Genomic DNA, 22675 nt, shown 5'->3' on the forward strand with positions numbered 1-22675 from the left:
TCTCCAAGTACAAACTGTAAAGGCCCAAACAACTTCCAACCGGTGAAGTGTCCGTTCCCGGGGAAGACAAACACCACCTTCAGAAGGAAGGAAAAGACGGGATGGAGAACAGCCCCGTCCCGAGGAAAGACATAAGACTCGGAACAAGACGGGTCGCCACTCAGACACCCGTCAGACACGATGGCTACGGAAACACAACCGTACAGGACAGAAGGAGTAGAGAGAACCTCTGTAACGGCTCCAAGGGAAAGACTGGAGCGCCAAGAGCCCAGTATGTAGTCCCCAGGGCGGTACCGGAGGGCCGTACAAAGGAAACCAAGAGCCGCTGCAAGGAAGGAGGTCATGACAGGCCCAGAGGGCTGGGGAATGCTGAAAGAGGAAGGACAGCGCCGACACTCGACATGCCAAGCAACAGAGTCCCAGTCCCAGGTCCAGGCCGGACTGGAGAAAGACAGAACCATGGAGAAAGAATGTCAGAGTGGGGGAACCCCAGCTTCCCACAGAACCCCAGGCAAAAAAACCCTAAGTCCTACAACAGACCCTGGACAAAGCACAGCCAGGAGCGACGACTAGCGTGCCCGCTGGAACCGCTTGGGCGAGCGGGAGAAAACCCAATGTGATCAGGCGCAGACCAGCAACATGGGCCGAAGGGTCGGCAAACCGATCCCGTCGCCCCCGAGCAACGTCGTCCCGCATCCACCCGGAGTGGGGTAGCATTAGGACAGACGGAAGGAACTGAAAGGGTCCACCCATCATCAGACAGACGCCAGGACCCAACAGGCTAAATTCCATGTCGACGCAGTCACCAAGGAAGGTGTTCTACAGTCTCGGCGCGGGAGATCTAAGGACAATCTCGACCGAAAGGTAGTCCTCCCAGGTACCGAGAAGGTAAGTTCACAGCAGGATCATTACCCAGAACGGAAAAACGCAATCTGCACCCAGCGAGAGGACAGAACGCGGTAGACCCGGAAACAGCTAGTACTGCCAGTGAGAATGAGGGAGACGGTATGAGACCACAAGGAACACCGGAACCATCCAAGTGAACAACCATCCAAGTGAACAACCATGCGCTCCCCAGAGGCAGAAGCCACAATCGGAGTGATATGCCCCGAGCGGGAGACAAAACAGAGCCGGCGAGAAAAGCAATCGAGACAGAGGCCGGCAAAACACCCTCCAATCGAAAGGAGGAGTGGGCAACAGGGAAGCCATAGGACAGCTCAAGAGCAGAACCCCCGCTACTCTGTGAAACGTCCAGCTCACCACCTCGCAGAAGGCGAACACCCTGAAGAACCCACGGTGGAGGTCCTTCGGACCTGGGAAATTGAGCACCCAAGAGAAGCTGGGTGACCTTCCCGAGAAGAGCGTCCCGAACCTGGTAGCAGATCACACTGAAGCGCAGAAGGCGCCAATAGGAAGGACACATACCACACTGCATCCGAAGAGGAGAAATTGGTAGTAGGCGAGGGAACCGTAGTCCCGCCAGAGTCAATGTAGAATCCGAGGGGCGCTGCGAACAGCACTCTTGACCATGTGACCGCTTACGCAGGGAAGCAATGCTGCGGGAGGACGAATGGGTACGCCTCTAGGAACCACAAACACAACCCAGGTGAAAGAGCCCACTAACATGGTGGACACCGTCACAACGGGACCGCAATATACAATCCGAACTAGAGAACGAGTACCACCCAGCTCAGTGCAGTAGACGGCAAGTAGGGCCCATCCGGAACAGGTGGATAGAATGATCTCTTCAGAGCGTGCAAGGCCAGCGGCAAGGAAGGGAGGTACACGTTCGAGCAGCCCCGAAAGCAGTGAGAAGGCCAACCACCTACAGGAGGAAAAGGCATACACGGCCCAAACAACGCACAGAACGTCCGCTCACTGCAAAACGTCACTCAGCGAAGAGGGACAGTCACAGAGTCCCAGTATCCACAGAAGAGCAAAGTGCAACCGAAAGGGGAGTTCGCACAAGACTAGTACGGCATGCGACCGAACGCAAGTAGTCCACCCAGAAAAGGGGGAATGTACCTGGCAAACACCGCAGTCGGCAAGAGTGCAAGGCCCGCCCCAACAAGGGGGGCGACGCCCAAGGCCAGTACCCACTTCAGAGAAGCAGGACATACCACATTCCGCCTAGACGGGGGTCATGCACATGGCCGCACGGTATCCAACAGGAATGTAGAAGGTCCACCTAGTGAAAGGGGGACATGCACAGGGTTATCCTAGCATCAAATGATTGTGCAATAATCCACCCAACACCAAATTTCGTGAGAGTGCAACTACTCCGCCAATGAATGGGGACAAGTACCAGTTCAGCACAGACAAGGACAGCTGTGAATCACGTGAGCGTGCAAAAGTCCGCCCATGGAACGAGGGGCGGTCATGCACAAGGCCAGTACCGTATCCAATGGGAGTGCAAGCATTCCACCCCTGTCAGAGGCCATCGTATCCGGCGAGAGTGCAGGATGCCGCCCCGAAGGGGGGGGGGGGGGGGGGGGGGACATGCACATGGTCAGCATCGCAACCAGGGAGAGTGCGAGCACACCGCCAAGGATGGGGATCATGCACAAGGCCAGCAATGTGCTGGTGAGAGAACAACCCCAGTCAGCGAGAGTGTATGTATGCCGCCCGCGGCAAGGAGGCATGCCCATGGCCGGCAGCGAATCCAGTGAGAGTGCAGCACACCGCCCACGGAAGGGGGGGGGTCATGCACATGGCTGAAAACGGATCCAGCGAGAGCGCAAGCACCCCGCCATGGAAGGGGGTCATGCACATGGCCAGCAACTTACCGGCGAGAGAAACAACCCCAGTCAGTGAGAGTGTATATATGCCGCCTGAGGGAAGGAGGCCTACCCAAGATCGGCAGTGAAGCCAATGAGAGTGCAGCATACCGCCAATGGAAGGTGGTCATGCACATGGCCGGTAGTGAATCCAATCCAGCGATAGTACTGCGTCCTGCCTGCGGAAGGTGGTCATGTACCTGGCCAGCACCGCACACGGTGAGAGTACAGTATTCCGCCAATGGAAGGGGGTCATGCACATGGCCGGCAGCGAATCCAGTGAGAGTGCAGCACTCCGCCTATGGAAGGAAGCCATGCACATGGCCGGCAGCGAATCCAGGGAAAGTGCAGCGTTCCGCCTATGGAAGGGGGTCGTGCACATGGCCGGCAGCGGACCCAGTGAGGGTGCAGCACTCCGCCTATGGAAGGAGGTCATGCACATGGCCGGCAGCGAATCCAGGGAAAGTGCAGCGTTCCGCCTAAGGAAGGGGGTCGTGCACATGGCCGGCAGCGGACCCAGTGAGGGCGCAGCACTCCGCCTATGGAAGGAGGTCATGCACATGGCCGGCAGCGAATCCAGGGAAAGTGCAGCGTTCCGCCTATGGAAGGGGGTCGTGCACATGGCCCGCACCGAATCTGGTGAGGGCGCAGTAATCCGCCTAAGGGGGTCATGCACAAGGCCAGCCCGCAGCCAGGGAGAGTGCCGTATCCAACCTAGGAAGGAGGGTCATGGCAGGTACCACAACTGGAGAGGGTGACGAATTCTGCCTATAAAGGAGAACAGGCACCTAGCCAGAGCCGCAGCAAGGGAGTGCTACATGCCGCTCATGGAAGGGGGGGGGGCATGCATACAGGCAGCACTACTGAGATGAGACTGCCGCGTCCTGCGCAGCCCACAAGAAACTACTCCGTTATCCTTCCATTCCTTATAATGGTAACACAGCCTCCCTGAGGCAGGCAGGGGGACACCATACAGGGGCACAGGCTCTCTGAGGAAAGGAGGGCCAGCCAAACAGTCCCATTGGGAGCCGGCCAGTAGCCAAGGGGTTAAAGGATACGGCCTGGGGGCGATGCTGCGATCCCCTGGGGGCGGGGGGACCTCCAGGCGGGAAGAATTCGCGCCTGGAGAAGATCCCGCCCCCTCCAACAGAGGCCGGAATTTTGCGGCCTAGTAGGCCGAGAAGCCGGGGCCTAAATTTTTGCGGCGCCCGAGGCCGCACAGTGTTCAATGTACCGGCCGGGACCCGAGCCAGAGTGGCGCATTACACACCGGGCGCGGGAGCCCACCCCGCGGCCGGAAGATTCAGGGGCACGGATGGAGCGCCGAAACTGCGGCCCAGCAGGCCGCGAGGCCTGGGCCAGAATTTGTGACGCCCGGCCGACCGGAATGCAATGACGGTCGGCCGGGGCCAGTTAGAGCATCGCTCAGAAGTCCCATGCCGGCCGCGGGGGCCCACCCCGCGGGCCGGAAGAGTCAGGGGCCCGGAAAGTTGTGCCGGAGGTGCGGCCCAGCAGGCCTAAAAACCTGTGCCAAAATTTGCAGCGCCCGGCCGGATTGTACATGCCGGCCACAGGAGCCCACCCCGCGGACCGGAGGCGAGGCCTTACACCCCTGCAGTCAGGAACGGGCCCCAGGCCCTGAACAGCGCACCTGGTAAGGAATGGGGGGCCAGATAGGGAGCCGCTGGGACGAAGAGCTGGCACTCTATGACAAGCGCCCTGAGTGCAAGGCCTAATGCACAGAGATGAATGAGCAACCGCGGCACGATCCGGCCCTCAGGTGACCGGACGCCGCCCCCCCAAGGGAAGAAGGGGGGCAATGCGGCTGAACCTATTCTGATGGAGGTCAGAAGGGGAGGAGAGGGAGCAGGGAACAGCCGCCCTGCAGCACCCAGAGGCCCCAGTATGGGGGTCCAGCACGCAGGAGAAAGGGGGGGGGGACGTAGGGCTGGAGAAGCCTCTCTCTTACCACAGCCGTCTTCACCCTCTGTCAGTTCCAGCAGGGTCGCCCCTTCAGCTTCTGGCACCGTAGTGGCAGGACGCTGGAAGAGGGACTTGGCGTGCGGGCGACCCTTGCGCTGGCGGGATGCAGGGGAGCTGGGCTGCCCTGGTCCTCCTTGCCTTCTGTGGGGGAGGCAGCAGTGCGGGAGACCGGCACTGGCGCAGCTCGACCCCGGGAGAAACAGAGAGGTCTAGTGCGACTCTGTTGTCCCTTGTATGATCTGGAACAAAAATAAAATAAAAATAAAAAATAAAAATTTAAACAAGGAGAAAAGAGCCCTGCAGAGCAGGGAGTGTCTTGCCTCCTTGGACACTAAGCAAAAACTGGCAGTCTCTCTCTCCAGGCTGAGGGTATAGCTGTGGAGGAGGGGCTTAACAGTCTTCACTTAGTGTCACGCCTCCTATGGAGATGAGCTATACCCAAGGTCTTCTGTGTCCCCCAAGGAAACTGGGCGAGAAAGCTATGTTCAACAGTGAAATCCATATGATTGCTGGCCATATGCGTCACCAGAGTGACACTTCTGATACTTAACATCTCTATGATGTTACTGCATCTGGTCTGGAGGCAACACCATTCTCCTTTCTGGATAAGATGATTACCTGTGGCCACTGGCATTATCATCTCTTCTTGTCTAATTTCCTTAAGCTGAAGAATTTTCTCAAGGACTTGTGGAATCTTTGGGCCAGAGGAGGAATCTTCCATCTAAAGAGAAATTAAAAGTATACAAACACAGAACTAGTTATGTAACCAAAGACAAAAACCAAGTCAAACGAATGAGGAATCTTAAAGGGGTTCTGCACTTTCATTTAACTGATGATCTATCCTCTGGATAGATCATCAGCTTCTGATCGGCGGGGGTCCGACACCCGGGACCCCCGCCGATCAGCTGTTTGAGAAGGCAGCGGCGCGGCCTTCTCACTGTTTACCGCCGGGCCGCCCGCCCTCTGACGTCACGACTTGTATCAACTAGAGTGGGCGCGGCTAAGCTCTGTTCACTTGAATGGAGCTTAGCCGCACCCACTCTAGTTGATACAAGTCGTGACGTCAGTGGGCGGGCGGCCTGGCGGTAAACAGTGAGAAGGCCGCGGCGCTGCTGGAGCGCCGCTGCCTTCTCAAACAGCTGATCGGCGGGGGTCCCGGGTGTCGGACCCCCGCCGATCAGAAGCTGATGATCTATCCAGAGGATAGATCATCAGTTAAATGAAAGTTCAGAACCCCTTTAAGTCCAGAAGAAAGTCTTACCTCTTTGGAGTCATCTCCAGACTGGTTGAGAACACGTGGACGAGTAATGGAGGGCATTAGCGGTGGGATGGTAGTAGCAATGGGAAGATTACCTGTAGATAAATATATAATACATTCATACTACATTGTCCAATATGCTAAATTTGTGGCATGTGCAGTGCTTTATGAAAGTCTGCAGACCTTTTCAATGGTTTCACATTTTCTTATGTTGAGGCTTGTGCTTGCATAAAAAGAAAATTCTAATTTTCCCCACCTTTCTGCACTCAATACCCCATAGTGAGAACAGAATGTTCAAAATGTTTACTATTTTATTGAAAAGTAAGAACTAAAATATTGCATTTATGTAAGTATTAAGGGCCTTTACTAAGGACTTCGTTAAGGCACTTTTGGCAGCAATTACATTCTCCAATCTTCTTGGATATGATGCCACAAGGTCTGCACACCTAACTGTGGGGATTTTCTGCCATCCAGATCCAGTCAAGCTCTATTAGGTTGGCTGGGAACCATCTGTGGGCAGCAATTTTCAGGTCCCTCCAGATATGTTTGATTGGGTTCTGGCTGGGCCACTCAAGGATATTCATAGCTGTCTGTAAACCACTCCTGTGTGGTCCTGGAAGTGCACTTAGGGTCATTGTCTTGTTGGAATGTAAACCTTTGGCCCAGAGCACTCTGGATCAGGTTTTCATCAAGAATATCCTTGTACTTTGTGCCATTCAGCTTTCCCTCAACCCTAACCAGTCTCCCTGCCCCAACTCACTAAAAACACCCCCACAGCATGATGCTGCCACCACCATGCTTCACTATAGGGATGGTATTGGGCAACTGATAAGCAGTTTCTGGTTTTCTCGAGTAATGACAATTAGAATTGAGGCCAAAAGGTTCAATCTTGGTTTCAGACCATATAATCATCTTTACCACAGCCAGAGAGTCCTTTAGGTGCATTTTTTTTTTTTTTTTGCAAAGTCTAGGCAGTCTTTCATGTGTCTTTTACTGAGGAGAGGCTTCTTTCTGGCCTCTCTGCCATAAAGCCCAGATTCGTGGGGTGCTACAGTGTTGACCTTCTGGAAGTTTCTCCCATCTACACACAGGATCTTCAGGAGTTCAGGTACAGTGACCATTGGGTTTTTGTTCACCTCTCTGACCAAGGACCTTCTCCCCCGATTACTTAGTTTGGTGTGGTGGCCAGCTCTAGGAAGAGTCCTTGTTGTTTCCAATTTCTTCCATTTAAGAATTTTTAGAGGCCACTATGCGCTTGGGAACTTTCAGTGCAATAAAACATTTGTCCCCTTCTCCAGATCTGTGCCCCCACACAACCCTGTCTCAGAGCTCTACAGATAGCGCTTTCCTCCTCATGTTTTAGTTTTTGCTCCGATATACTTCGTCGGCTGTGAGAAATGATCTAGACAGGGCTGTATCTTTCCAAATCATGTCCTATCATCTGAATTTACCACAGGAAGGCTCCACTCAAGTTTTAGAAACATCCCTAAGATAGAGAAACGGGAGACCCTCAGAGCTAAAATTTCAAGTGTCATAGCAAAGGGTCTGAATGCTTATGTCCATGTGAAATTTTAGTTTGAGTGCAGATTGATGGGAGATTTTATTTATCAAAAAATCGCAACATAATGTGAAAAAAGTGAAAGTGTCTGAAGACTTTCCGAACGCATTGTATATCTGACATTACCTCTAGGAAGGAGGAGGGATCGAGTGGTTTCTGGATCAAGTAGAGTTGCCTGAAAGATAGAACCGTATTCACCAAGTGAGATTTTGTATTAAGGAAAAACTGTTGTGTGTAAATCACTACATGAGACTCAATCAGACTCAACTTATGGCAATAATTGCGATATAGCAAAATAGCTTTTCACCTTAGGAAGACCATCATTTGGCTGTGTTTGTGATGGCTTGCCGTTTTCTAGGTCAGGTGTCAAGCGAGAATTAAGGCCAAGTGGAAATCCAATACCCATGCTTGGGGGAGGCGGGGGAACTCCCATATTGGGCAGTGGCATGCCAGCCATCTAAGGACAAAGGACATAGACTAGTGGTTAGAAGAGACAACAGAATTGGTTTCAGCAAACATCCACAGTAACCACAATAAAAATAAAAAAAAAAGAGTGGGAGACAGACTACCTGGAGAGAAAGTAGGTAAAAAATGTATTTTCTATATTAGAGAACACCATTTGCCTACAGCAGCAACAACTTACATGACAACTGGTAGATCGCAATGTCTATACTTATAGGGGGTTTCCAAGATGACCAATACCGATCAGCAGCTAGCAGGAGCCAAGGCGATTGGAACCAGCAAATTGTACAGAGCGGGAAGCACACAGCCCTGTACACTATGTGGCGGCATCTCAGCCTCTATGTCTGCCACTTTATTTTCACATCCATACGGTGTGTTAGCTCAGGTGGTTAAGGCTCCCACTAGTGGCGTTTTGGTGTTGGTACTATGCGTCCTACCCCCACTGATCTGATATTCAGAAGCCCCATAAAATCCCTTTAAGTGCCTCCCACATACACGCTTGGTAATTTATGTCTTTTCAATAGGAAGAGAGGAGAAATCTGCCATCCCGCGCCTCTTATTGTGGATTATCTCTCAGGAGGAAAGATTTGGGAGTTGAAATTCAGGAGAGCCCCATACGTGGAGTCTAACGTGTACAAGTCCTTTAGGTAAAAGTGGAATGTAGAGGGCTCAGATAATAAAGCCTCGTGGGGCGGACTTTATTCACCTAATCAGGTGGAAAAGCCAGTAAGAAAAATACTGCTTCTGGGTACATCAGAGTGAATGTATGATCCACAATTTCTATTACCTTTTCTCACATAAGATAAAAAGAAAGATCTATATTTCATCTTCCCCTGCCCCACATATGTACGGGGTAATTTCCGAGTACTAGCTCCATAGAAGAAAAGCATGAAACAGATTCTGTAGGGAATGATTTAAGTGTTTTATGAACCACATGGCTACACAATCAGCATGATATAGTCTACTAGCAGTTATCTCTAGGGCTCACCGGGTTAAGCGTGCATTAGACTGCCAGATTTTCTGCCAGATTGTCTCTAATGAGCGTTCCCATTAACATCCGGCAGTCTAATACTGCATCCAAATGCCTGATAATCAAGCAAATGCTCACATCGGACAGTCCAGATCTTTCCGCATGCTTAAAAATCACAACGGTGCTGGCGGCAGACCGCTCTGTGCAACAGTGATCTGCCACTGGCACACCGCTGCCCTGCATGGGGACGAGCGATGCCACGGACGAGCAGTGTCCTCTGATAGCTATTTGACGATTGCCGGGAGGGAATGCCTTCCTCCTGACAATTGTCTGCGGCATATACACTTATAGCATATCCACTTAAAGAGGACCTTTCACCGCTCCTGACGTTGCCTGTTTTAATAGCTTCATGCGTTCCCCATGTAATAACCATTCTGGAACATCTATTCTTATGTCTCTATGTTGTGCCATTCCTTTATTATTTCTACTAGATGTTATGAATGAATTGCTAGCAGTCTGCAGTAAGGGTACAGAGAGGTGTAACAAGTTGGAGGGGGCAGTTTAATCACTGCACAGTCTAAAAATGGCAGCACTGATTGGATAGAGAGAGTCTGTGCAGGTACACAACCCCAACTTGTTACCTCCCCTCTGTACCCTTACTGCAGACTGCTAGCAATTCAATCATAGCTTCTAGTAGAAATAATAAAGGAACGGCACAACAGAGCCATAAGAACAGATGCTCCAGAATGGTTATTACATGGGGAACGCATGAAGCTATTAAAACAGGCATGTCAGGAGCGGTGACAGGTCCTCTTTAAAGGGCATCTGTAAGCAGATTTGTACCCATGACACTGCCTGACCTGTTACATGTGCGCTTGGCAGCTGAAGGCGTCTGTTGGTCCAGTGTCCATATATTACTCTGCTCAGATCCTCCTGCTCTATAACATGCTGCCTACAGATTGCACTGCATTTTGTGGTGACAGGTTCAGGGGACAGCGTACTGTGAGAGGGATACATAGGAGTGGAGGAGACAATTAAGAGAACATCACTCTGGCTCTTAAGGGGGCACCACCGTGTGTGACGGCCACTTAAAGTGTTTTTCCGGGCTTTTAATATTGACAACCTATCCTCAGGGTGGATCATCAAAATCAGATCGGTGGGGGTCCGACACCTGGCACTCCCGCCAATCAGCTGCATAAAGGGAAGGCGCGCAACATCTCCTTTCTCTCTTCCTGCTTGCTGCTGCTATGTCTATGGCGAGCAGGGAAAGAGAAGGGAGACAGCATGTGCGCACCTTCCCTTTATACAGTTGATTGGCCGGAGTGACCAGTGTCGGACCCGCCATCCATCTGATATTGATGACCTATCCGGAGGATAGGTTACCAATATTAAAAGCTCAGAGAACCCCTTCAAGGGAACATCTTAAGCATCATGCAGACATCAGTGTTTCACGGATGTGTGCTGTATGTGTTCTCCAAGGACAGCAGACGTCCCTATTAATTTTGATGTGTGTATTCACACATCAGTGTTTCAGCACGGTCAGTTTACCATGGATGTATGCTCTATTTTGTCGGTGTTCACGGATCCATGACGCCAATTATAGTCTATGGATCCGTGAAAACCACAGATGCCATCCGTGTTTCACGGATCATTAACAAGAGATTCTTTGAAAATTATTTTTCAGCTGTTGAGTGTTACTGAAACACGGATGCAACACTGACAGCAAAAAACGGATTGAACACGGATCTGTCACAGGAGAAAACACGGATTGAACACGGTCCGTGTTACCACTGATCCAAAACTGACACTGACGTCTGCATGAGGCATGATTGTGTGGCGCTCACTTAGAGAGTATCATTTTGTGTGCGGACCATTTGAGGGAGTGGAGGGGGGGAGTCATTTTGAGTTGGGGCACTAAGGGGCATCGCTGCTGTGAGGTGGCACTAAGGGGATATACTTTTTTCAGGCTGTAAACGGATTACAGGTGTGGCTTATTCTTAGGGGGAAAAAAATATATAACCGAGTGTGCTAATGTTGTCCATCCTTACAGACCTTCATACAAAGACCCAGGTATGTGGATCTTTACAAAAACTACTTGAGTGCCCCTGATCTAGCATAATAATCAAAACCACCAAGGTCCCTGCATTACTTGGTCTGGGTCTCCATATATATAAGTTAAAGAAAGAAGTAAAACAGAATGAAAGACTGGTAACATGCAGGTAAAATGGGCAGTTTTTACGCCGTGTGCTTCTTATGCCGTGTGTACGTAGCCTAAGAAGCGGCTCTGACAGGAATATATTAAGAAGCCACACTTGGTTTGTCATGTAACCCTCACCTGGGCCAGTCTGGAGTTGGTGGATGACATGTCACCATCATCATGAGCCTAAAATTATACAATAGACAAAAAGATTAACATAAAAGAGAAGCAAGTCCTGGTGATATCGACAATGTATTCGGAAACATTCCCTCATCACTCTGGCAAACTGCCTGCTGCGTGGCTGGTAGAGCGGGGTTATAACGGACCTGAATTAGGCTCCAATCAGCCATAACATTAAAACCACCTGTGTAATATTGTGGAGGTCCTCCTGCTGCCAAACTCTGGGGCAGAAAATGGAAGGATGCGTCAGTCTGAGAACCGAAACAAAGGCAGAGGAGCTCTCAGTGACTAGAAGGATTCAAGCTGACCGTACAGTGTGATTTCTGTCATCCATAACTCTCCGCCATACATGCCAGCCTTGCACAACTGTGTCCAGCCGAAAGCTGGCATTTCTGCCGGAAACCATCCAGAGCCACACTGGATACCATTATAGTCCATGAGGTTTGTGGCTATGCTGGTTACGGTGAACTCTGGCGGGATTTCACAATGCGGGGTAACCATAACAATTCGGTCCTTGTCAAACTCGCTCAGATACTTTTGCGACACATCAACTTTAAAGGGAACCTGTCCTGTACTTTATGCTGACCTCACTGAGGACAGCATATATTAGTGACAGAAATGCTGATTTCAGTGGCAAGTCAGTCATGAGCTAAAAGTAAGTGGTTGCTGAGAACCAGCATCATAATCATTGCAGACTGGGCCTGGGAAAGAGTCACGACCACCTGAGAAGAGTCCTGGTTATACCTAATCTCCTGCTCTCCCCATCTGCTAATGATTGGCAGTTCTCTCCTAGAGAGAAAGGGAGAGAACTCGGTAGAAGCCGGTCAGTCATCAGCAGGTGGGCAGGAGAGCAGGAATTCATGAATAACCAGGACTCTTCTCAGGTGGTCATGACTCTTTTCCAGGCCCAGTCTGCAATGATTGTGATGTTTGTTCTCGGCAACCACTTACTTTTAACTTTTAAAATGACAGACCGCTGAAATCATTTATTAAGCAGAAAGTGAACAGAGGTGCCATTGTCATAAGATAATCAATGTTCATAGTTTTAATGTTATGGCTTGGTGATTGGTGTACATTAGGGCTGTTTTAGACGAGCATGTCCTGTGTGCGGGGATCACGTTCCGTGTGTGAGCGTGATTCTCGGTTCTTGACTCTGCTCGTTTGGCAGGAGCGAACAGCATTCTACTCATTTACAGACGTGGACAAAATTGTTGGTACCCTTTGGTCAATGAAAGAAAAAGTCACAATGGTCACAGAAATAACTTTAATCTGACAAAAGTAATAATAAATTAAAATTCTATAAATGTTAACCAATGAAAGTCAGACATTGTTTTTCAACCATGCTTCAACAGAATTATGTAAAAAAATAAACTCATGAAACAGGCATGGACAAAAATGATGGTACCCCTAACTTAATATTTTGTTGCGCAACCTTTTGAGGCAATCACTGCAATCAAACGCTTCCTGTAACTGTCAATGAGACATCTGCACCTCTCAGCAGGTATTTTGGCCCACTCCTCATGAGCAAACTGCTCCAGTTGTGTCCGGTTTGAAGGGTGCCTTTTCCAGACTGCATGTTTCAGCTCCTTCCAAAGATGCTCAATAGGATTGAGGTCAGGGCTCATAGAAGGCCACTTTAGAATAGTCCAATTTTTTCCTCTTAGCCATTCTTGGGTGTTTTTAGCGGTGTGTTTTGGGTCATTGTCCTGTTGCAAGACCCATGACCTGCGACTGAGACCAAGCTTTCTGACACTGGCTAGTACATTTCTCTCTAGAATTCCTTGATAGTCTTGAGATTTCATTGTACCCTGCACAGATTCAAGACACCCTGTGCCAGACGCAGCAAAGCAGCCCCAGAACATAACAGAGCCTCCTCCATGTTTCACAGTAGGGACAGTGTTCTTTTCTTGATATGCTTCATTTTTTCGTCTGTGAACATACAGCTGATGTGCCTTGGCAAAAACTTCGATTTTTGTCTCATCTGTCCACAGGACATTCTCCCAGAAGCTTTGTGGCTTGTCAACATGTAGTTTGGCATATTCCAGTCTTGCTTTTTTATGATTCGTTTTCAACAATGGTGTCCTCCTTGGTCGTCTCCCATGTAGTCCACTTTGGCTCAAACAACGACGGATGGTGCGATCTGACACTGATGTTCCTTGAGCATGAAGTTCACCTTGAATCTCTTTAGAAGTCTTTCTAGGCTCTTTTGTTACCATTCGGATTATCCGTCTCTTAGATTTGTCATCAATTTTCCTCCTGCGGCCACGTCCAGGGAGGTTGGCTACAGTCCCATGGATCTTAAACTTATGAATAATATGTGCAACTGTACTCACAGGAACATCTAGTTGCTTGGAGATGGTCTTATAGCCTTTACCTTTAACATGCTTGTCTATAATTTTCTTTCTGATCTCTTGAGACAGCTCTTTCCTTTGCTTCCTCTGGTCCATGTCGAGTGTGGTACACACCATATCACCAAACAACACAGTGATTACCTGGAGCCATATATATAGGCCCAATGGCTGATTACAAGGTTGTAGACACCTGTGATGCTAATTAGTGGACACACCTTGAATTAACATGTCCCTTTGGTCACATTATGTTCTGTGTTTTCTAGGGGTACCATCATTTTTGTCCATGCCTGTTTCATGAGTTTATTTTTTTACATAATTCTGTTGAAGCATGGTTGAAAAACAATGTCTGACTTTCATTGGTTAACATTTATAGAATTTTAATTTATTATTACTTTTGTCAGATTAAAGTTATTTCTGTGACCATTGTGACTTTTTCTTTCATTGACCAAAGGGTACCAACAATTTTGTCCACGTCTGTATAATACTGCGTGTCTCTGCCTGACCTTACTGCTACAGAATTATACGGACATAATGCTGTCAGTTTAAGGGCTCATGCACACGACCATATGTATTTTGCAGTTCGATATTCCCCTCATGATAAATTCCCCCCGTGGAGTGAATTAGATCCATACATAGACACCCCAAGACCTAATTACAGAAGGAACCTTGTACGTAGGGATTGTATGCACACCATGAGGGAGATTTATCAAAACAGGTGTAAAGTAGACCTGGCTTAGTGGCCCACAGCAGCCAATCCGATCCCACCTTTCATTTTTCAGAGCTCCTTTGGAAAATGAAAGGTGGAACCTGATTGTTGGTTGCTATAGGCAACTTAAACCACTTTTAATTTACACCAGTTTTGATAACCCCCTCCCCAAATGTCTTTTGCTGTGCACTTCCTGAATCACCGCACTGTGTATGGACAACCTGTCAGTCCTATGTAAATACACACAACATGCATTACTGTGCTCTGTAAGACGTGTTACCTGTGCTGCGGTATGTTCCGTCATATCATCTCTGATACCTGAAATTACAGACAACAGCATTACAGACGGTGCAGCATTCGTTCACACATGCTTCATTATAACAAGACTTTAATACCATTAGGGAACCGTCCTCGCTGTGCCGTGTTCACTCCATACTGCGCTCCTGGAGACTGATCGCTGCGTGTCAGAAGGAGCACCCGTCCTGAACTCCGAACCCTTAGGCTAAATGCACACGATCAGGATTGCCTGCGGAAAATCTGCACCACAGGTCATGTACATTGTATTCTATGAGAATTGGAAATTCTCAGTGCAGATTTTGACCTGTGGTGCGGATTTTAAAATCTGCAGCATGTCAATTTATTTTATTTCTCCTGACCGGATTTTCTCATTTCAATTAGTAAAATCTGCATGCGGAAAATCCGCACCAATTCATTCTCCGTGTGCATGTACCCTTAGAGTTTGGCAATGTATAGTATAACACTGATATAATGCGGTCAGTGTTAGGCCTCTTTCACACTTGCGTTGTCCAGATCCGGCCTGTACTCCACTTGCAGGAATTACACGCCGGATCCGGAAAAACGCAAGTGCACTGAAAGCATTTGAAGACGGATCCGTCTTCAAAATGCTTTCAGTGTTACTATGGCAGCCAGGACGCTATTAAAGTCCTGGTTGCCATAGTAGGAGCGGGGGAGCGGTATACTTCTAGTCCGCGCGGCTCCCGGGCCGCTCCAGAATGACGTCAGAGCGCCCCATGCGCATGGATGACGTGCCATGCGATCACGTCATCCATGCGCCTGGGGCGCCCTGACGTCACTCTGGAGCGCCCCGGGAGCCGCACGGATGGTAAGTATGCTGCTCCCCGCTACACATTACCATGGCTGCCAGGACTTTAGCATCCCGGCAGCCATGGTAACCATTGAGAAAAAGCTAAACGTCGGATCCGGCAATGCGCCAAAACGACGTTTAGCTTAAGGCCGGATCCGGATCAATGCCTTTCAATGGGCATTCATTCCGGATCCGGCCTTGCGGCAAGTCTTCAGGATTTTTGGCCGAAGCAAAAAGCGCAGCATGCTGCGGTATTTTCTCCGGCCAAAAAACATTCCGTTCCAGAACTGAAGACTTCCTGATGCATCCTGAACGGATTTCTCTCCATTCAGAATGCATTAGGATAATCCTGATCAGGATTCTTCCGGCATAGAGCCCCGACGACGGAACTCTATGCCTGAAGACAAGAACACATATGTGAAAGAGCCCTTATCCAATACATTCCAGAACTGTAAGGGTTACATAGCATCATAAATCCCTATAATGCTATGCAACCCCGGCAGTGCTGGGAGGTCAGGACGGGAGCTGCTGCATACTCACGCTGCTAGTCCAGAGTGTGGAAGTCGCTCGTCTGAAAGGGGCCTTAGGGGGAGATTTATCTAAACTGGTGTAACAGAAAAATGACTTAGTTGCCCATAGCAACCAATCAGATTCCACCTTTCATTTTTCAGAGCTCCTTTTGAAAATGAAAGAAGGAATGTGATTGGTTGCTATGGGCAACTAAGACAGTTCTACTTTACACCAGTTTAGATAGATTTTCCCCAGTGTTTCAGTCTGTCCCAAAGGGGAGCTGTAGAAAATGCAAATCCCGAGTGTGAAAAAGCACATTGGGGGTGATTTATCTCCACTGAAGGAGACGGCTGTATATACACGCAGCGATCTCTTCCACAGTCTGGAGAGTAGTGACCACTAATGCCATTGCTTGTCCCCATACAGACTCGTTGTTTGCTGACAGCAGAGTGCTGTTTAGACAATCAGTGACTTAGGCTATCAATTTATACCGCGGACTTCATCCTTTCCAACGAGGAATGAAATAATTTTCTGCAACACAATCTGCAGTGTGTGAACACAGCCTTTGGTGCATATTTTTCTGCTGCAGATTAGAGGCAGAAATGCTGCTGATTTTTTGCTGCTGAAAATCCACAGCTGATCAGTCACTTGTGGCCCCAGCCTTATTCGGGTTACATCTCCCCATGCTGTGATACAGGCGGCCGCTCTGCAACGTGCTCTTCAGGGTATACAGCAGCTCGCCTGGCACTGGATGGAGCGACGGATCTCCCATCCACAGCAGCCAACAACCACAGGTCCAAGCTGAAAGAACTAGGAATGACATACACAGGAAGGTATGCAGCATCTGTATGACTGTCACCATGACAGAGGAGCTCTCTGCCTGAGGAGGTGGTGATGGTGAGTACAATAAAGGAATTCAAGAGGGATGTATTTCTGGAGTGTAATAATATTACAGGATATAGCTACTAGAGAGAGGGGTCATTGATCCAGGGAGTTATTCTGATTGCCTGATTGGAGTCGGGAAGGAATTTTTTATTCCCCTAAAGTGGGGAAAATTGGCTTCTACCTCACAAGTTTTTTTTTGCCTTCCTCTGGATCAACTTGCAGGATGACAGGCCGAACTGGATGGACAAATGTCTTTTTTCGGCCATATGTACTATGTTACTATGTAGAGTGGCAGTCTGTATCGCAGCAAGGGGAGATGTCACCCAGTATTGGGCTAGGGCTACACAGTGACATGTGTCGCAGAACATTTTTTATGATGATAGTCTATAATAATAATACAATTTATTTATATAGCAGCACCATATTCCGCAGCGCTTTACAAATTTATCGGGTACAAAACAAACTGGCTAATATGCAACTGAAACACTAGGAGTCAGGGCCCTGCTCACAAGAGCTTACAATCTATGAGGAATTGGGGCTGACACATACGGTAGTTTATTGTGATAAGTAGGATTTGAGCCATTATTGAACTGACAGGAGTGGTGCCGGCCGATCTGCTTCGGGTTTGGGACTACTAGAGGTACGAGTTCAGACCAGAGGAGTTGGTGGGGGGAGGTTTACTCAGGGAATAGTGATTTTAGGTAGCTTGGTAAGCCTGCCTGAAAAGATGTGTTTTTAAAGCACGTTTGAAGGTGGAGAAGTTGTGGATTGACCTAGTATTCCGGGGCAGAGTATTCCAGTAGGTGCAGCTAGAGAAAAGTCTTGAAGACGGGAGTGAGAGGTACGTATTATGGAGGTTACTAATGTTAGGTCGTTAACAGAACGGAGAACACGAGTAGGGTGGTAGATGGAGATGAGGGAGGAGATGTATGGAGGTGCAGCACTGTGCAGAGCTTTGTGGGTGAGGGTGAGAAGTTTGAACTGTATTCTGTGGTGGACGGGCAACCAGTGAAGTGACTGGCACAGACTAGTGGCATCAGTGTAGCGGTTGGATGGATAGATGAGCCTGGCTGCAGCATTTAGGACAGACTGCGACCCGCAATGCTAGGAAAGGCCCGTCCTCACCTGCCATTGGCTGCCCCCCCCAGATGTTTTCAAGGAGGAGGGGCACAGGGAGCGGGGTAAGTATATTTTCACAGAGGGGCCCGGGACATTGGGGGGGGCTGTTGTAGATACTGGATAACCCCTTTAAAAATTGTAGTTAGGTGAGTGATGACAGCCGGGGAGAGGGACTGAAGGTGGTGTGATGGAATAGGATCACTGCTACAGGTCGTGGGTTGAGAAAGAGAGAAGCCTGGAGACTTCATCTGTTATAGGGTCAAAAGAGGAGAGAGCATGCGGCGGATTTGGAGGGAGGAGGATTGAAATTATTTGGGGACTGGGAGATTATTTCCTGCCGGATACTGCCAATCTTGTCTCTGAAGTAAGTAGCCATGCCATCAGCGCAGAGGTCAGTGACAGGTTATGGAACTTTAGAGCTTAGAAGGGAATGAAAAGTGTCAGTCTTTTGGGGTTATTTGAGAGTGAGGAGATGAGAGAGGTGAAGTACTTTTGTTTGGCAATATGGAGAGACAAATTGTATGTTTTGAGCATAAATTTATAAAGGAGGAAGTCTGCTGATATTCACGATTTTCTCCATAAGCGCTCTGCACATCTGGAGCAGCGCTGTACAAAACGCGTTTCAGGTGTGTGCCAGGGTTGTCGTGTCGAGATGGTCGGATTGATACTGGAGCTACTTCATCTAGGGTGGTCTGGGGGTATGGGAGAAGTGAAGTCCACCATAGGATAGGGCGGCAGGGGGAGCAGTATCCACGGGTTGTAGCCAGGTTTCTGTAAGGCCCAGCAAGTTCAGAGAGCGTGAGAGGAAGAAGTCGGGGATTGTGGGCAGTTTATTATGAACCGACCGTGCGTTCCAGAGTGCGCAGTTAAACACTGGAGAGGATGTGCAGCAGAGGCCGCACTACGTTTTTTCCAGAAGAGTAAAAATACGCTTCTGACCATTTTTGAGGAGTATTTTTTTACCCGAGGAGGAGTAGGAAAGTTGCAGTAATTCAAATACATAATACTTAGGCCTATACTCGCTCACGTCTGTGTTGGACGCTGCGTTTGGAGCCTCTGTTGCAGATTTTGTCGAATGACCAGACAAAAGCTCGTATGCAGCACTTTTTTTGTCAGGTAAAAAGACAGATCCTGAACAGAGCCCGTAATAGTCGCAGGAGTCTGCTCAGCTCCTTCCCCGTCAGTAAGGCCTACATGTTTTTTTTCTGCTGAACTTTGCAGGATGGAAAAACGTGGTACACTACGCTTTCCCATCCTGCAGAGTTCTGCTAAAGAAAAAAGTATGGCATCTGTTTGAGGCATCCGTTAATGCATACGGTTTATGTATACGTAGAACGTATCACAAAAAGCCAAACTTGCGTGCCCGATCCAGCACTTCTGCTATTTTTGTTGCTCTGCTCATCTAATGGAGCAGAACAGAAATACATAGCGCTGGTGTGAACGTGGCCTAAGAGGTGCATATTTATGCAGGGAACCATTACTAATCTAAACACCATCAGGCAATTATAGCCAAGTGATAAAGTCCAGTCCAATATAGCGGAATTAACCCTGGACTTTCTCTCCTGCCTGCATTCACTACACGTATCAGTGTATGGTGCATGATGATCACACACTGCATTACACACTACTGACACCTTGCTGTCACCTTGCTGTCCGGGACTGTTTGCCACCTCTGAGGAGTCCTCATGTTTCCTGGGGTCCTTGTCCAGCGCGCCCGCTCTCCTCATTGTAGAAACGGCGGGGAGCTAGCCCCTCCTGCTTCCAGCTCCCGCCGGCTTCCCCTGCTGCTCGGTGCTGTATGGCTCTGGCACCCGCCCAAACCAACCAATAGCATAGCTCCTTACTGTATGGAGCGTTGCTATTGGTCATTTCAGGCACAAGCAGCATCGCTGCGTTCCCATGCCATTCACAGCACACCCTGCGCTGATGAATGTGGGGGAAAAGTCTAAGTGTACTTTCACACTGGCGTTTTGGCTTTCCGTTTGCGAGATCCGTTCAGCGCTCTCACAAGCGGTCCAAAATGGATCAGTTTTTGCCCTAATGCATTCTGAATGGAAAAGGATCCGCTCAGAATGCATCAGTTTGTCTCTGATCATTAACCATTCCGCTCTGGAGGCGGACACCAGAACGCTGCTTGCAGTCTGATGAAACTGAGCCAAACGTTTTCACGTTCCGTTTTCACGTTCCGTTTTCACTGACACAATCTGGCACAATAGAAAATGGATCCGTCCTCTATTGACTTTCAATGGAGTTCATGACGGTTCCGTCTTGGCTATGTCAAAGATAATACAAACGGATCCGTTCTGAACAGATGCAGACGGTTGTAGTATCTGAACGGATCCGCACCAAACGCAAGTGTGAAAGTAGCCTAAGGGCTGTTTCACACGAGCGGATGCCGTGCGCGACACCCGCAGCATGAATGACAGCCAAGCCGCGATCCGGACAGCAGAGACACAGAGCAGTAACATGATTGATAATGCTCCGTGCCCCTCTGTGATCTTTTTACTGCAAAATCACGGTGACAACTTTTTCTGTGATTCTGTAGTAAGATCATAGAGACAGGGAGCATTATCAATCATGTTAGTGCTCCGTGCTTCTGTCCGGAGCGGGGCTTGGCTGTCTTTCACGCAGCGGATTACCCGCACAGGATCCCTTAGACTGTGTCCATATTTATAGGGAGTGTGATAATAGAACTAGGGATAATTTAGCTCATTAATCCCTTACACAAGTCTATGGTGTCGGGCTGCAACATGACAATCGCAAAAAATCCATCCAAGTTGGATTCCTGAGCGGCTGTGGCGTCACAGTAGCAGCAGGTTGCAGCACAGCACCATATATAGGGATGAGTGAATCGACTTCGGATGCTTCATCCGAAGGCGATTCGCATAAAACTTCACTCCGTACAGTATTAGCATGTATTGACTCCTATGAGCCGGTTATTACTTCATGAATTATTACTGTAAGAGGCCTTGATACAGAACTCGGGTTTGGTTCTGAGTGGTACGGTATTACAACGAAGTCGACTTCAGATGACGCCTCATCCCAAACCATAGAAGGTCGGGTGACACTTGTTGCACTGTAGTTGTGCGACACATTGCTGTGTAGCTCCAGCCTTAGAGGGGTTATCTAAGACCTATAATGCCCCCCCATATGCCGGGGCTTCCCACAGAGGCTGTACTTACCTTGCTTGACAGCGCAGCCACATCCCCCCCATCGTGCGGATCAAAACACCCCATGATGCAAGGGAGGCTCATTCCCCTCGCGGCCTGCTATTGGCTGCCCCAAACCTACCCCCAAAGCCGGATGTTTTCATCTGCACGATGGGAAGATGCAGCAGCAGTCGGTATGAAAAGGGGGTGTCGGAGAGGGAGGTACAACCTCTGTGAGAGGCCGCGGCATGGGGGGGCATTATAGATCTCGGATAACCCCTTTAATGTATCCCTGCCTCAGCATACACCCTGCTGCAGGGGGGGGGGGTCTAAATAAGGCATTAGACAGGGATACCCCTCTACAAGAAGTGTGCCTCACATGGGGTCTCTCAGGTTTAAGATGTAATTTAAAAAATAAAAGCAATGGGTAACACCTTACACGTTCTCTTGCACTGGTTCTGGTTCTGATGACTTCCCCCCCTGGCAGAGGACACATAGTGGCACAGTCCACAAATCCCATAGCCCTACAAGACTACAATAACCAAGGGCGGGAAGGAAGAGACCATAGTAAGAGGGGGGTGGATTCTCTGCGGACAGGCGCCCATCACCACGGACGCCCAGCGGCCTCCTCTACATAATGCAGTATGAGTGGCTGGATGCCTCCCCCTGCCAGCCACCATCTGACTACCAGGAAGGAGCTGACCCCTCCGTGCAGCCGTGCCCGGAACCAGCGCTCACACCCATGGCTGTAACGGGCAGACGTGGACCCGCTGAAACCCCCGGCTTTACTCACCGTCTGCGAGTTCCGCCATGTTCCTGATCTACCTGTGTGGCGTCTGTGTGCAGAGTCGCGAAATCTACGTCATCGAAAGCGACCAGCGGAAGAGGCGGTACCACGTGGAGTCAGTGGAACACGTGGAAGCCATGTTTGTTGAGGGCAAGTCAGGATGACTAATGGTATCGTTTATTACAAGTTTACAGCTGGGCACAGGCAGAGACACATCCAGCCAGTGTCCTGCCAGTGGCGCTGTTGTATCAGTGACTTTGTCACCATAGAGCCGTGGCCATATAAAAGAATCAGTAAGCATTCTCCTTCAGTCTCCAGTAGTTTCCACAGCATATGACCTCTTTTGGAGGGACAGACCCCATCTAGGATAAAGGGTACGGGTACACAATGACATATGTCACGCAACAAAAAGGGTACGACTACACTGAGACAACGTTGCTCGACATTTATGTGGCAACAATGTGGCGCAACGGTTTATTGAATAATAGTCAATGGTGACGGGCAGCGACATGCTGCAACTGGGATCCAACTTGAATTCGTGTGCGTCTGACGCAGCATGTCACAGTGTGACACTGTTGACTAACATTACAAAAGTTGTGCGACATTGCTACGAAAAATTGTCGCATAGAAAATGGTGTGTAGCCAAGCCCTAAAGGGGTTGTTCCACAAGGACCTATC

At 49.3% G+C, this 22675-nt stretch overlaps 1 protein-coding gene across 1 annotated transcript in view; it reads right to left on the bottom strand.

Annotated features, from left to right (window-relative positions):
- The window catches only part of SF3B2 (splicing factor 3b subunit 2), a 67644-nt gene extending 45568 nt beyond the window's left edge, over window positions 1-22076 (bottom strand). Inside the window, exons 1-7 of the mRNA XM_044269789.1 lie at window positions 22004-22076; window positions 14723-14760; window positions 11344-11391; window positions 7884-8033; window positions 7703-7751; window positions 6022-6113; window positions 5379-5481 (exon numbers count right to left, since the gene is read on the bottom strand). Of these exons, the coding sequence (XP_044125724.1) occupies window positions 5379-5481; window positions 6022-6113; window positions 7703-7751; window positions 7884-8033; window positions 11344-11391; window positions 14723-14760; window positions 22004-22022 (499 nt within the window). The 5' untranslated portion in view covers window positions 22023-22076. The remainder of the gene's footprint in view (window positions 1-5378; window positions 5482-6021; window positions 6114-7702; window positions 7752-7883; window positions 8034-11343; window positions 11392-14722; window positions 14761-22003) is intronic.
- Window positions 22077-22675: the final 599 nt, after the last annotated feature.

The sequence above is a fragment of the Bufo gargarizans genome, chromosome 10 (assembly GCF_014858855.1).
Source record: "Bufo gargarizans isolate SCDJY-AF-19 chromosome 10, ASM1485885v1, whole genome shotgun sequence".
NCBI classification, from domain to species: domain Eukaryota; kingdom Metazoa; phylum Chordata; class Amphibia; order Anura; family Bufonidae; genus Bufo; species Bufo gargarizans.